At 35.6% G+C, this 13,181-nt stretch overlaps 1 protein-coding gene across 3 annotated transcripts in view; it reads right to left on the minus strand.

The window, feature by feature from the left end:
- Nucleotides 1-9,380: 9,380 nt before the first annotated feature.
- Nucleotides 9,381-13,181, minus strand: part of LOC105475040 (versican) — a 110,687-nt gene continuing 106,886 nt past the window's right edge. For all 3 annotated transcript variants that reach the window (XM_011729980.3, XM_011729978.3, XM_011729979.3), the window contains 2 exons: nucleotides 11,520-11,702; nucleotides 9,381-11,374 (listed from right to left, as the gene is read on the minus strand). In XM_011729980.3, coding sequence (XP_011728282.2) covers nucleotides 11,247-11,374; nucleotides 11,520-11,702 — 311 coding nt within the window. In that variant the 3' untranslated portion in view covers nucleotides 9,381-11,246. The remainder of the gene's footprint in view (nucleotides 11,375-11,519; nucleotides 11,703-13,181) is intronic.

Raw genomic sequence — 13,181 nt, forward strand, 5'->3', positions numbered from 1 at the left:
TAAGTGTTGGATGTTGTCAGGTCGTTTCTGGAGGCTTGAATGTTTCATGTTTGAGGAGCAATTACTAAAACCCAGAAGAGTCTTGTCCTATTGTAGTAACAATGTAACAAAGTCTGAAATGAATCTCAGAAATAAAATAATATCTGAAATGTAGTTTGTGCTTAAAAAGCATTGTGAATGAATGAAAAACTAAATGAACAAAGGAATGAATTTGTGCTCTTACATTTATAGCCTAATTTGAAGTACATTCCTAAGGTTTATCAAAACTTAGAACACGTTGTCATTTTTTTCTGCTACATTTTCTTTGAAAGTAAAAGTTGGATTGTTTTATTTAATCTCCATTCACTTCAGAAATTCACAGACTTGTATGCTTATGTGAACTAGGGTATGCCATAGGCATATCAGTGACTCCTGTGAATGCTAAAATGTAAACTGTATTTGAAAATTCATGCAAGCATTTCTTGATCTCCAGGATCATGCAAAATGGCTGCATGGAGATTTGTCCACAGCTTGCTGGAAAACAACTTCCGATTCTGTTCTAGACATTTCCACTGATGTCCTGGCGTGTTCCCAGCATCCCAAAATAAGTGGCAAATATTTATTTTGGTAAAATAGGCAACAACAAAAGTCACAATGTGCTGAAATCCAGAATGAAATGACTCTGACATTCACTCTGACTCTGCAGTCTTAAATAGACACAAATTGTACCTATATTTTTTCTAAACATTCATTTATGTGAACTTCTAGAAATCCCAACAGGCTCTGTGATTCTTATTTGCTAAATCATTCAGCCACTAATTTAGGTGCCAGACAACCATGGATGGCGTATTTCTGGAGCAGAGTAGTGAGAGACAAATGGCTTTACAGTTTTCTTTTTCTGTCCTCAGCTTCTGATGCTGCTGGTTGACAGAACTGCTCAATGAATAATGTAATAGGTTATTGACAATACCTGTCTTATGGAGGTAAGGGGTTTCTGTTTTAGTTTCAGTGTGATGTTATTTTTTATTTTTATTTTTTATTTTTTTGTGACAGAGTCTCGCTTCATCACCAGGCTGGAGTGCAGTGGCGCCATCTCGGCTTGCTGCAACCTCCGCCTTGCAGGTTCAAGTGATTCTCCTGCCTCAGCCTCTGGAGCAGCTGGGATTACAGGTGCGTAACACCACACCAAGCTAATTTTTTTGTATTTTTAGTAGAGACAGGGTTTCACCGTGTTAGCCAGGATGGTCGTGATCTCCTGACCTCATCATCTGCCCACCTCCCAAAGTGCTGGAATTACAGGCGTGAGCCACCGCGCCCAGCCCAGTGTGATGTTATTAATACCATCACGTTGACCTTATTTTCTACCGACTCCCCACTACCTACGGAGTAATAACCAAATGCGTTAATGAGCTCCAGAGTCAAACTTTCTAGGTGTACATCCTAGCTCTACCTCCCATCACTAAGCAGCTTTGGGAAGTCAGCATAATCTCGCTGTACCTCTGTTTCCTCATCAGCAAATAGGCATGACAATAAAATCGATAGGAACACTGGAAGAGGTGATTTAGTCCTTCATTTAATAAATATTTATTGAGTGCCTGCTGCATGCCAGGCCCTATTGCAGGTGTTAGGAACATGGTGATGAACAAGACAGAGGAGGCGTTGTGCTCACGGAGTTTACTTTCTTGTGAAAAGAAACAGATGGCAATACACTTAGGAGAGTGACTGGCACCCAATAAATAGTTCCCTCTACATACAGTTATTGAGCACTCTTTGGATCCGTGTGGGTTAAAAGTAGTGATCTGAAGGAAACAGTCTCTTGAATATTTACTTTCCTATTTGTGCTTTTCTGTATTTTCCCACAAGTTTACACTGAACAGGTGTTATTTAGCTAATAAATTAACAATAACAACAACAAAAGAGCAAGGACATAATTTAGCACATATCTGGAATGTTTTCATGGTGTGCAATGGAGAGTTATGATTTAGGCAATATTCAATAAGTACTAATTGCCCATGCCATTTTCAGCCTAGCTGCATATTTTCCAGCTTTAGCACAGTGGCCCATTCATTCTCAGTTGTTTCAGCATCTCTCGTCCTTTGGTCTAATCTCTATCCTGAACTTCCTCCTTTGTGGATAAGCAGGGCTATTATTTTTGTATTTTCAAACCTTCATTTAAATAAAAAATAATTCTAAATTTGTTTCATTCTTATAAAATCTGAAATTCCCAAGCCCTTCACTAACATTAGTCCTTTTGGTAGCGAGCTTCCAATATTTCTTGGTGTTCCATGTAAACTGTCTACTGTGTTGACATTAATGCTTTATACTATTTCTATTTTCCTCAATTCTGTATGCTAAATGTTGCACTTACCATTTTCATCTTTCCTCCTTTCATAATCAGAGCATCACTGAATCCCAAAGCCTGCTTTTTAATGGTATGTTTTGGCTCAACCTAGATTATTAGAGCCTCTAAAATCCCTGAAAGTCTTCTTTCTTTCCTCAATCTTTTTCCAAAATAATGATATTGTTGTTTTACTCTCATTCATCTGGAATTACTTTACTAATTTTCTATTTTTTTCCCCCACCATTGGAACTAATTTTCTTCTACTTCTTTTGCTGGGTTACTTTTATTTTCTTTGCTTATTATGTTCATTAACAATTTTCCTAATCACTTTTTTGAATGACATATCCTTATCCAAAATGAAATTATCTATTAATTTACCTCATGTTTAAGGAGAAGATATTCAAAGTTAAAAGTCAAAATATTGCCACATATTAAGCAATGAAGATACTACTTATAAGAAAGCCTGAATCATATAGATATTCCCAAATTTAGTTTTAAGAAGTTGCACTTCTCTTTATCACCAAAACAGCATTCCCAAAAACACACGTTACCTGCCAAAAATTTAAAAATCATATGAGGCCCCTCTCACAAAATGTTCTTGGCACATTTTGTTAAGGAACGCTGCCCTGTTCCATAAATTGCCCTGCACATCACTCTGACCCCAGCAAGCCTTCGCATACCACGCATGTGATTCCCAACCATCTTTATGAGGCTTACCAAGACTGCTGCTGATCTATTATTGCTCAACCCTACCCAAATGAAGCCATGGTCCATGTCTTAGTTCTGAAAAGCATAGCCAAGACTTAACTAAATTATCCTGAGAATTTAAGGAAACGTAAAGAATTCTAACACAACCAAGCCACACTTAAAACAGTGTACTTTAGTAGACTACTTCCAGAGTGTATAGGCCTCTGCACAGATCTCTAGGAGAGGTTTCTCTTGATTTCAGCACATCTGCCACCATGTTGCTGGACTCAGCTTTCCTCTTCAACACAGAAAGCCTTGGCCAAGAATTTATCAAGACCCCAGAGAAAACGAACAGAATATGTATTAAAGTTCCATCTAAAAGATACAACATTTTGTATGAGAAGAGAACAACATCTACTTTTTAATGCAGAGCAGCTCAGTTTCTCCTTTTACCAATTCATCCCAAAGTATGAACTTGGTCTTAAATTTGTGTAACTTGAAGACCTCCCCTGGGATGACTTCTCCAAAAACTAGAGGGAAAAATTCATCTCTGAAGGATAAAGGCATACTTCTATCCAAAGAAACAATATCTGTTGGCAGGTTTAAAATAGCAATGTCTTCCTCCCTTCTCATCCTACTTTATCTGTGGGTAACCATAAAGCATAAAGTTCCAAAAATATTGGAATTTAGTCTCAGAGAAACTTGTTATGCACCTATACTACTTCACTCCTCCTCTTTTTTTTCCTCCTAATTACAAAACAAGCATTGAAAACTGACCTTGATTGTGAACTCAAGTTAAGGAGTAATACATTTTATTTTGGAAATTTAAGCCAGAAAACACAACGTTCAGACGAAGAAGTCTGCAGTGTGGCCATGTTTATACATAGCTGAGGCAGAAAAATGGCTGGCAGTTACAACAATCACATGCTTTGTGTATAATGGTTACCAGAAAGGAATTAAAGCTATAACCTCATATAAGTACACAATAAGACGCCTTAGAAATAACCCAAGGGAACCAGTGTGCAATGCAGCATGCCTATCCTATGAACGAAATGAATGGGGTTACTTCCATCATTTCCCCTGAAGAAATGCATCAAATAACACTGTCAGCCAGGAATCCAACAGGAAATAGATGACACGAATAAAATTAGTCAGAGTGTTTAATAAAGGGATTATTTACAAAAGTGAGAAGCTTAAGGAAATCACACTTCATAATACAGTATCCGTGGGGCCAAAAACAGTGGAGAGCTCTTACTAGGCCAGTCCTGAAAGGTCTTATGAGCAGCTGTGGAACCAGGAGGCAAAGAGGACTCTGTGGAGACTGCTGCCCAGGAGGATCTAATAACTTTCTTATAGAGTACCACCAGCCCATGGCAATCCCACAGGACTGGGAGGAGCCAAGGGGCTACACACTGATATAGAGTTATCCTCTCTGGTTCTGATTTCCTGCAATGCTCTCCGTGGCTGAACCCAATAGGAGCAGTCTATACTGTCAGTATCTCAGAGCACAGAGCAGGAGAAGAGTGCAGAGTTTACCTGGAAAGACACACCTATGTCCTACTGAGTCAAATGGCAGTTTCAGTCTTCCATTTCTGCCTCCCATACAATTGCTACAAGAAGAGTCTGACATTTGATCAGAGACTGAACAGGAAACCAAAGTGATCAATTAAATAAAAACATTAGAACTTAAATTCGATAGTTTTTCCACTTACGATTTCTAAATCAAGACATGAAATCAAATAGTATGGGGTTTTGTTCACAGCATTTTGCAGAATATTAGATTGGACAAGTAGGTAAAGTCTATGCATATGAAATTAGATTCTATTTCGTAGGCATTAAGTTCTGAAGAATTCTGTGCTGGGGAATGCCAAGCTCTGATGTGCACATTTTAAAGAATACTCTGCAGTAGTTTGAAAGGTAATTTGGAAAGCAGTGTGTCTAGAGATAGTAAGGCTATGTGAGATATTGAGGACAGTTGGGATAGAGAGAAGAGAATGGATATGAGAAGGCTTTGGAGGTAGAATTACAGAATTTGGCAATTGATTAAACATGGGCATTAAATTAGGAGCCAGAATGACTACTAGTTATAAAAAATGGTTGGGGGAGAGAGAGAGATAATAGTTCAACTTGAAAGATAAAGATCTTCATGTGCCTGTAGAATCCAACCAACTGGACACGGAAGTAATCATGTAGGGATTTAAGCTACAGTTACGAATGGAATCTGGCAAAGATGGAGAGTGGAAAAAAAAAGATGGTCAAGAACAGAGGCTTTCGCATTTTGAGAAATCAGACTCTTCCTACTTTAATGCCATTACTAATCTTTCTCATCATACTGTAAGCTCCCTAAAAACAGAAACTCAGCTAATCTTGTTTATGACAGTATCCCCAGCACCTAACATACTGCCTGGAACCTGGTAAGTGCTCAATATGTATTATTATATGAAAAATGGGTTTAATCTGGCTTATGAATATAGGAGAGGATGAGGTGATCTGGGAACTGAAGCAATGTAGAGATCAGTGCACTCCAAAGGATTCTCCCACCTATGCCTCTTTTAAGGCTCATCATTGAATTTGAGGTTCCTTTTCCTGGTTGGCTCTTGAAGAGAAATTACAATATATCTTCTTTGCTTCTCTTTCTGTTTTTAAATTTCTCTTAATTCCTACATTTAAAACTTTGTATCAGGTCTTTAAGAAATTAGTATTTTTAATCATGCTGCTTTATTCAGTTTTTCCTGTAAAGAAAACCTTTCTCACATTTTTCTTTAAAACCAGAGGCCCATTAAAAGGTTGGGAAGTAATCACCACCAGACTAGTAGAACACATAGGTCAGAAATATGGACAGATGACGTACTAAAAATCAGAAAGCACTTGAAGGACTCTGTATCTTAAAGCAGCTTTCTCCAAACCTGGCGAAAACTTAGTATACTCCCAGGGTAGTACTCCTACGGTGTGAGTGCCCTAAGACTTTCCAAGGGATATACAAAAGTGAAGTCATTTCCAGAACTTTGATTACCACCTGGATGCTTTTCTAAAACTCATTTGCCTAGGGAGGTGTCTGTGGTGGAGGCTCCTGCTTCTGCTTTTGCGTCCCCCTTTATGCCAGTTCTCATACACTTTAGAATGCATGAGAATCACTGGAGTGTCTGCAAAAACCCATACTGCTGTCCCCACTCCCATAATCTCTCACTCGATAGGGTAAGGTCTGAGGATTTGCATTTTTCACAAGTTCCTGCGTGAAACTAATGCTGTTGTTCCAGGGAACAAACTTTGAGGACCAATACTTTAGACAATTGCTCCTTTACTACTTTATAAAAAATAAATAAATAAATAAACCACTACATGAAACATACCTCTTATCCATTCTGAGTCTTAGGATACATTGCCATGGAATGCAAGAATTAGAACAAATAAAAGACAACTCACACTGAATAATTCTGATGCCAGTGTGACAAATCCTTTTTCAAACCAAGTGTTTATTAAACAAAAAAAAAAAAAATTAAGGAGGACTTGACATGTCAGCTGAGAGGTAATTTGAAAATAACTTTTGAGAGATCACTGTGATTTTTGGCATATAACTCAGAAATTGCTTTAAAAAATGAGTAGCAGTGCACAATAAAACTATCATTTTCATCTACTTATGTAAACAGATTTTCTCGGTATGTAAATCTATCAAACAAAATGAGAGTGAAATGTGCTAAGCTATGCCACATTCTAATTTTAAGGAATATTTCCCTATGGAAATGCAGATTGGGAAAAACAGCCCTAATTACCTCATTAAGACATATTTCCAACAAAATTTTACAATTTGTGTAATATTTCAAACATTATAATAGCTTTATATTGTTTTGATCAATTGTATATTAGTAAGCTACAAAAATAACTCAGTCCAGGAAAATTTTAACTTTTATAGGATTATGTTCACAAGGAAAAAAAATTTAAACTTTAAATTACAAATTTTGATGTACTTAAGTTTGATGGCTTAATAGAAGACTTCTAAGCATATAAATATATAATTTTTGATAACATTCTATAAGAGGAACTTAAATTTTAACATTAATCCTAAGAAAGTAAAAATAAAAAATTTTTGACTGTTAATAAAGACTATTTTTAAAAGAATGATGTAGGGGGTCAAACTACTATGATATTTAGATTATTTAGATTCCACTGAATATATCTGAAAGTGATGTTATACGCTTGTTTTAGAATGGCAATATTTAAAATAGGTCAAAAATTACATCCTCTATCGTTGTTTAACTTTATGATGAAAAAAAAATTTTTGTTGACAACTTAAACTGTGAGAGGTACACAGTTTTTAAAATTTTAGAATAAATACTATCAAAAATAATTTAAGACTTACTGCCTAAGGCAGTAAACTTTTAATCTTCAACAGGGATCATTTGATAGACTCAGACAGAACTCTGAATTAAATTCCAATTAAAACCCAGGCTTTGCTTATTCTGTAAACACCTCAACAAAACCATTCTTGTTCTATTTTGGCATTTGCTCTTTCTTGTCCAGCTGGGATCTAAACATACAGAAATGAGTAATAATGGGAAAAGATTATACAATCTTGAATGACTCACTCAAGGACCTTTATAAATGTTCTGTTTAGACTTGTTTCAGAAAAGAATCATTTGGGTGAATTCTGATTTGTTTAGAGCAAATGCAAGTTGCAATACAGTAAAAAGAAAGATGCACCAATATCAGTGCTAACATACATTGCTGACCTTTTTTTTTCCAGAAACAATTTCACTGCATTTCTAATATTAGGAAACATAAAGGAAAACACTTTACAAATGTTGTATTCATCACTGAGTCTTTAGCCACTTGATAATAACATCTTTTGCCCTTATCTAGAATACATTTTCTCTCACAGATTCTTTTCATAGGAAATAGTCATGAACAAGTCATGCACAAAATTAACCCTGAACCTTTTTACAACTACTTTATTTTTTTTCTCTTTATTTGCAAACTCCATGAGTTTATTGTACATGATATATGATTTCCGGGCAAATAGCTTAAGGCTAATTCAGTTCCTACTCTTGGTACTACATTGAAAATTTACTTAAGATCAGCAAAGGTCTATTTACTATCACATTAAAATGATGCATCCCTCCTTATACAGTCTCTCTTACCTCTTCAGTAATACAGCTACCCTGGAAGACCACCTCTTCTTAAATAGCCTCCAACGCAGGGGCACATTCTTCCCTCTGATATGACACTTAACCTTTAAAAATGGACAAAGAACTACTTCTTGCTGACTTTGACTAGTGTAACTCTTTTTTAATGTCTCACTCTGTCCCAGTATTCTAAACATCCCAGAGATTCTGTTATTTGTACCTAGATCCAGCAATAATCTAAGAAGGGTATATATGCACAATTAATATAAATTCTTACATATTCCCTTGGATCATATTTAAATTCTATGTAAAAGATATGACAGAGTGCACACTAAAAGGACAAGCTCAGAAAGGAAAATAATCTCTTCTCTTCCACACTTATTCATGCCAAACTCCCTGTATATTTTTGACATTTCTAGAAAGAACCTTAAAATAATTTTCAGCTCACCTTTGACCTTTATATCTTTGCTATAACTTCAGAGCATAAAATGTATTGATTGGTTCTTGCAGATTATCAATAAAGATATTGAATAGAATGGCTCTATGATAATTTCAATGGGATGCAGCCAGTATAAAAACTTTATGTAGGCAAAATCCTGTCTACCTCATTCACTGGTGAATCTTCAGAGCCTATTACAGTGCCTGGCACACATTAAATACTTAAATAATGAATGAATGAAAACTGAAGGAATGGATGGATATCTGAATGGATGATAACTTTATATTTTTGACAGTTTCTGATAATTATTTGCATATGATTTCCTCACCAGTAAATTAACCCCTTAAATGTGTAACAATCAGGGATATAATATTTTATATTTTTCTTAGAAATGCTGTGTAGGCTGTAGGGATTTCCTGCTTCTGCTACACACTAACTGCATGACTTTGGACAAATAATGAGCCCTCTATGCCCGATCCCTCATCAATCAGTAATGATGACCCCTGTTTCATAAGCTTGTTGTGATATATTACGTGTGAAACACTTGCCTTCGTTCCTAGGAAGATTTCTGTGATGTGAGCTATCACTTTTTCCATTGCATATTTTTCATATTTGAAATTAATACATAGTATTCAGATAAAAACATTATCAGAATTATTACCGCAACTTTTGCGGGTATATATATAATCATTTCTTTGCTTGCCACAGAATCATTTCATCCAGGCTAGAAGCTTGCTCTCCATGATGGAACCAGAATGTAAAAATGTTGGTGCACATTAGGATTTAAAGTTGTAAATAACCAGACCAGTCACAGTGTAGTAAAAGAAGGATTTTAGGTTTCTTTGGTGAAACAAAAGCAGATATAAAAAGTTACAAAGATTTTAGATTTTCATTCACAAAAAAAAGTCATTCACATTTTACACTATACACGTTATGATATAAATACAGGAAAGTATTATGTGCATTGTAATGAGAAAAGAAAAATAGAAACCTAATAGATCAACACAGTGTTGTTCTGTGCTCTAAAATACCTAAAGGTGGATTACATTTAATGCAACAACCAAGGGAACCTGCTTAAACATACTGTGTATTATTGTAGCTAGAGTCATTCCTTCTAAGCCAAAGAGGTTTTATAAAAAAGAATCAATATTGGGCCAATCTCTGGGTGCCCTTTTTCTCTTTTTCTATGTGCATTTTATTTTTTGTCTACTCTTCTTCAAGTTGCTCTAAACTGAAATTAGGGAAAGAGTCTTAATTTCCATTACAGGTTTTTCTTTAAACATTAAATTAAGTGGATAAGGATTCAAAGTCATCTTCAGCAGTCACTTTATTCAAATAATGGGGAGAAAACAGAGTGGGAAGAGATGGGGAGAAATGTCAACACATACACTCCACCTAACAGGAAGAAATGCCCACACTATTTCTATGTATTCGCTCCTTTCTTAGAATGGGCAAACACCATTTGCTAAAAGCTATATACTTTTCCACTCTTTTCGTAATAAACACTTGATGCATTCTATCCATCACATTATTTAATCAGGGACAAAGTACCTATATTATATGATTCCAAATTGTGTGAGGAAAGTAAAAGGCTAACACTGAAAAATAACTAGCATACTATGTTCATTTTCAGGTCTTAGGGAAAATAACATCCAATAAATTAAATCAGTATGGCTTACTTCATTTATTTATGTATGCTTCACAGCTGCAGCATTCATACATGAACATTCAAAACTTTATAAAAGATTAAAATGGTTATATATACAAAATTTCTTTTTTTTTTTTTTTTTTTGCATGTGTGTTGTTTTAACAATCCCCCACCCTCCAGAGCCCTAGGTCTATATCCATATGAAATGCGTTGATCGGTAACCTTACGAGTTAGTTTTATGAAAGCCATTAAAAAGTAGACCTGGTTGAGTTAATTATTAGCACTTTGACCCCTAAAAAATGCTCCTGGTTACAGAAAAGTCCTCCATTCAGGCCTTTCTTGTAAGTGAAGAAAAAGGAATGCAGCAAAGAAGAGTTCCACATTGGAGTCCCTAGTTCCATCAGGATCCCATTTGCAGCCTTTAGCATCATGTAGAAGCAAACTGCACCTATGGCTGAGATGGGTGCAATGACCTACAAGATTTTGTGTTTTCTAGCTGTCCAGGAAAAGCCATCTTCAATCTTGCTGACAGTCAAAGAGCAAGTGAAACCATTTCCAGCCTAAACTACATAAAAGCAGCCGAACCAATGATTAAAGACCGCTAAGGCTCCATAATCATCATTAAATATGCCCAAACTCATTGTGACTTTTTATTTTATATACAGGATTAAAATCAACATTAAATCATCTTATTTACATGGCCATCGGTGCTGAAATTGAACATTTTAAATAGTACAGTAGGCTGGTTTACATTAAGAAATGGACTGCACTGGAGGCAAATAGAAAACTAAAGAAATTAGATAGGCTGGAAATGCTTACTTTCTGCTCTCATTTTCTTTCATTTTGTCTGCTGTCTTTTTGAATGCCAATACTTTCATTTAAAATGTTTTGGGAGCACGGCAACCCAAAATGACTGAACGGTGGTCCAAAAATCCAAACCAACTGGTAATTACTTCTCGAGGTGATAGGAAAGGCACAGGAAGTTAGGACTTTGGCTGAAATGATGAAAACACATGTTCGCCATTTTAGGGATCAGCGCCTCGTCTCCTGCCACCTCCGGCTCCAACGATGATCATGTTTGGATGTATTTATTGAATTGTCCTTTGCTGATGAGGAATTTTTAAAGTATTTCATAGAATAAGTCCTTTGGTATGCAGATGCTACATGGAAGGAAAGAAAGAAAAAAAGAAAACACAACAATATTACTTGCTCCATACCCTAAACTGCCGATACCACAGCCGTAAAATGAAGGTGTCTAGTAGTTGTTATAGCACGGTAGTCCATTCTTTCTAAAGGACCACTTACGGTTCATGCAGGTAATTTTAGGTATAGCCCATCTTCCATTTCCTAGGCACCGGATGGTTGGAAGGTGACGTTGAATGAAACCATCTTTGCAGTGGTATCTAATCAGGGAGTTGATTTCATAACGAGGTTTCATCTTTCCAAAGGTCTTGGCATTTTCTACAACAGGGGGCTGGCCGCAAGCAACTAAAGGAAAGCAAATTGGGTTACTTCCAAATAATCTAAGTATTTCAGCTAATATGAGTCTCTTATTTTTCTCTCTTTCTTTATGGTAGCAAAGTAAGCAACTTCATCAAAAGCAATCTTTCAGAATTAAGAATATGAAATTTTTCAAGAAAAAAATTTAATGTTGAGGCTCTGGGCCTACTTTAAATCTCAGATTATGCCATCTTGAAATTTGTTTTATTAAACAACCATAGGGCTAAATGGTCATACATTCATCTACCCCTCTGGAAGGGCCACTTTTCTGACGAAAATTCCAAATTAAAAAGCATATTGTCTTCATCACCATCCGTAAGTTTTTATTTGTTAATTACCTTCATTGGGACAATAATGAATTTAACTATTACTATTACCTCCTTATAGAAACTTACAATCTACAGGCCGGTCATGGTGGCTCACACCTGTAATCCCAGCACTTTGGGAGGCCAAGGGGGGTGGATCACAAGGTCAAGAGATTAAGACCATCCTGGCCAACATGGTGAAACCCCATCTCTACTAAAAATACAAAAAATTAGCCGGGAGTGGTGGTGGGCACCTGTAGTCCCAACTACATGGGAGGCTGAGGCAGGAGAATCACTTGAACCCAGGAGCCAGAGGTTGCGTTGAGCCAAGATTGTGCCACTGCACTCCAGCCTGGAGACAGAGCGAGACTCCATCTCAAAAAACAAAACAAAACAAAACAAACAAACAAAAACCTTACAATCTACAATAACATTATAGTTTTTAAATATGGACAAAGACTCCTAAATACAAATATCTTTTGGTTCCATTTACGTTTATTTGCTCTTTTTTGTCTTCTGTATTGGTACAAGAAAAAGAGACCGTAATATTCATGCCTGAATGTCATAAATACCTTAATGAATATAAATTTAAACCCTTGAGACAGGTAAATGAGGGTAAAGCTTGGAATTCTTAACCATCATTTTAAATTTACAATGAAAAATTATAAATATCAATAAACAGCAATAATATAAGTAACAAAAAAAGAAGTAGAAGTAAAAGAAATATCTTCATTTTAAAATTCAAAAACTTGGAATATTGATTTAATTGAATTTGTGTTAACATAGTTTTATTCAACATTAGCACACTTATTTTAAATGATATACTTTAAAAAAATCAACTTTGATTAAATTATTGTATTTTCCTATATCTCTTTAATATGAATGTAACTTAAATATAATTTTCCCTAAGTGGAAATTTCTATTGTTTAAGAATTCTGACACCACAGGCCCACAAAAACATGCCGCATTCTCTCATGAAATATTGTAAATATTCAGTGGGAAAATGATTATCAGAAACCTTGGTACCAAACATTTGAATGCCAACATTCTAATATTAAAAGTTTACAGTTATTAAATATATTTGCATATTCAGAAGACTGTTTACAACCATATTCTTTTGCAATGACAAATTTTGGTTTAATTTAAATGTTTGACCTTCTAA

This window comes from Macaca nemestrina, chromosome 6 (genome assembly GCF_043159975.1).
Source record: "Macaca nemestrina isolate mMacNem1 chromosome 6, mMacNem.hap1, whole genome shotgun sequence".
In the NCBI taxonomy this organism is placed as follows: Eukaryota; Metazoa; Chordata; class Mammalia; order Primates; family Cercopithecidae; genus Macaca; species Macaca nemestrina.